At 67.6% G+C, this 3,763-nt stretch overlaps 2 protein-coding genes across 2 annotated transcripts in view; one reads left to right on the forward strand and one right to left on the reverse strand.

Moving 5' to 3' along the window:
• The window catches only part of EMIHUDRAFT_444680 (hypothetical protein), a gene marked incomplete at both ends in the record, with an annotated part of 1,983 nt that extends 848 nt beyond the window's left edge, over positions 1-1,135 (forward strand). Inside the window, 5 exons of the mRNA XM_005772766.1 lie at positions 238-273; positions 350-459; positions 537-574; positions 646-754; positions 1,046-1,135. The remainder of the gene's footprint in view (positions 1-237; positions 274-349; positions 460-536; positions 575-645; positions 755-1,045) is intronic.
• Positions 1,136-2,405: 1,270 nt separating this feature from the next.
• The window catches only part of EMIHUDRAFT_242071 (hypothetical protein), a gene marked incomplete at both ends in the record, with an annotated part of 5,313 nt that continues 3,955 nt past the window's right edge, over positions 2,406-3,763 (reverse strand). The window contains 3 exons of the mRNA XM_005772767.1: positions 2,406-2,459; positions 2,714-2,973; positions 3,463-3,681. Coding sequence (XP_005772824.1) covers positions 2,406-2,459; positions 2,714-2,973; positions 3,463-3,681 — 533 coding nt within the window. The remainder of the gene's footprint in view (positions 2,460-2,713; positions 2,974-3,462; positions 3,682-3,763) is intronic.

The raw sequence follows: 3,763 nt of genomic DNA on the forward strand, positions 1-3,763 counted from the left end.
CGGCCCATAACCTCTCTGTACATCCGGATAGATAGCCGTATATGCTGGGGGCTGGGGAGAGATGGAGAGAGATGGGGGGAGATGGGGGGAGATGGGGGGAGATGGGGGGAGATGGAGGGAGATGGGGGGAGATGGGGGGAGCTGGGGGGAGATGGGGGAGCTGGGGAGAGATGGGGCGAGCTGGGGCGAGATGGGGGGAGATGAGGGGAGATAGCACTCTGCGGGCGAGGTGAGCGCCTGCCGGCTGAGCGCGCGGCGCGAGGTGAGGGTAACCTAACATCACACGTGCGCCTCGGTGAGCAGGGAGATCTAGGGAGATACGGGGAGATATAAGGGAGGTGAGGGTGGCCTGCTCACACGTGCGCCTCGGTGAGCAGCGCCGGCGCGCGGCGTGTGGAGGAGCTCGCCGCGAGAGGAAAGCGTGGCCTTCCTCTCCCTCGCCAGCCGGAACGGGTCGAGCTTGCGCCTGTTCACAGCGTGCAGGTGTGAAGAGACGCTGTTCACAGCTTGCAGGTGTGAAGAGAGAACGGGTCGAGCTTGCGCCGGCTCGCAATGACGGCGACCAGCGGCTCTCCTGAGGAGCGCCAAGCAGCAGCAGTGAGAGGAGGAGCTGGGCGGGTGGTCACGCCGATCGGCGGGCCAGGCCCTTGACAAAGACTGCGAGGGACTTGACTGGCAAGCACCCCGCCGGCTCCGCCTCGGACGTACGGACGAGGGACGCACGAGCGGCCAGGCCAAGCTTGTGTAGGGCGACCTGCCCGTCGAGGCATGGCCGAGATGCAGCCGAGATCTAGCCGAGATGTGGCCGAGATGTAGCCGAGATGTAGCCGAGATGTGGCCGAGATGTAGCCGAGATGTGGCCGAGATGTAGCCGCGATGTGGCCGAGATGTAGCCGAGATGCAGCCGAGATGTAGCCGAGATGTAGCCGAGATGTGGCCGAGATGTGGCCGAGATGTAGCCGAGATGTGGCCGAGATGTAGCCGAGATCTAGCCGAGATGTGGCCGAGATGTGGCCGAGAGTGAGTTAACACCACGCAGGCAAGCCTGCACGTCCGCGGCACCAAGAGGAGGAGCGGCGCCCTCCTCGCCCTTCGCCAAGCCGGCGGCCGCCTCGGCGGCGACTGCTTCCGCTTGTGGTGCCGCCGTGGCAGCCGCTGTGCTCTGCTGGCGGCGGCGGCCACGCTTGCCCTCGCAATCGACGAGCGGCGCGCACCAGTCCAGCGCGGCGGGAGCCTCCTACGGGGAGGCAAGGTGCACCTCTCCACACACACGAGTGTGGTGAGGGCAAGGGGGCAGGCTAGCCCCTCGCGACTCCACGTCTAGACAGGCAGGAGCCGCACCGGCATTCAAAATGCAAGGCCCGGTGCGCGTGGGTGAGCAGTGTGTGGGTGTGTGGGTGGGCGGGGTGGGGTGGGGCGGGGGCGGGGGTGGGGTGGGGTGGGGGCGGGGGTGGGGTGGGGTGGGGTGGGGTGAGGGGGGGGTTGGGACGCCTCCCCGGGCAGCAGCCGCTCCTCGTGCAAGGCGTGGAGGCGGGCGAACAAGTCGACGGCGACGTGGGCGTCCTTTGCCGCGTAGGCCACCTGCTCCGCATATCTCCGCATATCTCCGCATATCTCCGCATATCTCCCCACATCTCCCTCTGTTTGCCGCGTAGGCCACCTGCTCCGCATATCTCCGCATATCTCCGCATATCTCCGCATATCTCCCCACATCTCCCTCTGTTTGCCGCGTTGGCCACCTGCTCCGCATATCTCCCTATATCTCCCTACATCTCCGCATATCTCCCCACATCTCCCTCTGTTTGCCGCGTAGCACCTGCTCCGCGCTGAGCGTGCTCGCCTCCCAGTCGCTGCAGCGCACCTCGGCCCGCTTGTCGAGGTGTTTGCCAAGCACCTGCCAAGCTCAAGATTTAATTGAGGAGGAGGGGGAGGGGGGAGGGGGGAGGGGGAGGGGGGAGAGGGGGAGGGAGGGAGGCGGAGAGGGAGGGAGGGGGGGGGGGAGGGGGGGGAGGGGGGGCCTCTGCGCAGAGCCGCTGCAGACCTACGTGGAGGAGACGCCAGCCTCGGGGCGGGAGGACGGTCTTGTGCAGAGTCTTCAGAGCGCTGAGTGAGCACGAGCGACACAGATACAATGAGTCCGGCGGAGTGCGGTACGAGTGCTGCGGAGCACGTGTCCCCTCGACCGCCGGTTGGAGTACAAGAGGACCCTCCTTTGCTTCTAGGGCTCGCAGGCCCGCGCCATGGAAACCAGAGCGCGACGCCAACCCCTGCAGGTCGAGGACAGCGGCCGCCCTCGAGCCGTGCTGCTCTCGCAGCAGCCTCAAGTCCTGCCCGATCCCCACCCCGGCCTACGTCAGCACGGCCGCGACTTGAGACGACGGGCTGCTGTGCAAGGTCCCGCTGCCCTACCCCGGCGCAGCCTTGAGCACGGAAGCGTCGGAGAGCAGGGAAGTCAGCGCCTGCGGCCACGCCAGCGAGTGCAGGCGCAGCAGCAAGCACCTGCTCGCTCGCAAGACTCCTCAGCAGCGGTCCGCCAATCTTTCAGAGTGAGGCCGGCGGACGGCATCGCGTGCCTCCCTCCCGCGGCCAGCTGCAGCAGAGAGACTCCTCGCCTAATACTTATTAGTCATCAATGATTAATAGGTAATGACTCATTATCCAGCTGCAGCAGGCCGACGGCTCGCCTATCGGTTACTAATCATTCATCACTAACGAACCACTGCTTCTCCAGCGGCAACGCGGAGACCGCTCGCCCCGCAACCCACTCGGCATCGACCCCGACTACTGGCAACCGGCTCGCCCTCGCCGCGAGGTGGAGCGAGGCGACTGCGGCGTCGGCCAACCCGGACTGCGCCGCCCCCTCATAGCTCGCCACCTCGGTCCCTGCAGGGAGCGTGTACGGCGGCAGCTGGCGAGGCGCATGCTCGCCGCCGGCGCTGCAGCCCGCCGCCGCGGTGCCACGCCTGGCGATGCCTGGAGCGCAAGCTAGCAGGCCGCCGCCGAGAGCAGTGCCGCTGGGAGCAGCGGCGGCACAAGCGGGGGGAGACACGCCCAGATGTTCGGCGAGCGAGGCCGACTCGGGTGCGTGCCCTGAGACGGCGAGCAGCTGCAGCAGGTGCGCCTGCAGCTTAAGGAGTGGGTCCTCGGTGAGTTGTTTCCCTCACTCAGCCAGCAGCTGCAGCAGGTGCGCCTGCAGAGCCCGGTCCGCGCCGGAGAAGGTGAGAGCGAGCCCCGCCTGGCCGTGACTCACCTGTTCGTGATCACTTCCCATTATGAACTGTGCATGCCTCCTTCTCAACCGCCAGCCGTGGCTCGCCAGCCGCGCGAGCATCGCGGCGCGGTCGGCGTGCACCTGTTCACAGCTCGGCGGTGTGAAGCAGCACTTCACACCTGGAGGTGTGAAGAGGACACCGGCGCGGGCGGCGGGCACCGGCCCCGCCGCACCGCCGTCCAGTGAGCCACCGAGCCGCCGCATGAGCGGGTCGAGCCTCGCCACGAGCCGCGCATTCTGCCGCTGGTGTGCAGCGGAGAGGAGCAGCTGGAGCAACCGCCCTCCGTCTCCCTCGGCGGTCTCCCGCTCCGCGCCTCTGCTCTCCTCCCGCTGCTCCTCCCCGTTGTACACCAGCGGCAGAATGCGCGGCTCGTGGCGAGGCTCGACCCGCTCATGCGGCGGCTCGGTGGCTCACTGGACGGCGGTGCGGCGGGGCCGGTGCCCGCCGCCCGTGCCGTTGTCCTCTTCACGGGGGGAGGAGGTTTGGCCCTA

This window comes from Emiliania huxleyi, assembly GCF_000372725.1.
Source record: "Emiliania huxleyi CCMP1516 unplaced genomic scaffold EMIHUscaffold_350, whole genome shotgun sequence".
Classification (NCBI taxonomy): domain Eukaryota; phylum Haptophyta; order Isochrysidales; family Noelaerhabdaceae; genus Emiliania; species Emiliania huxleyi.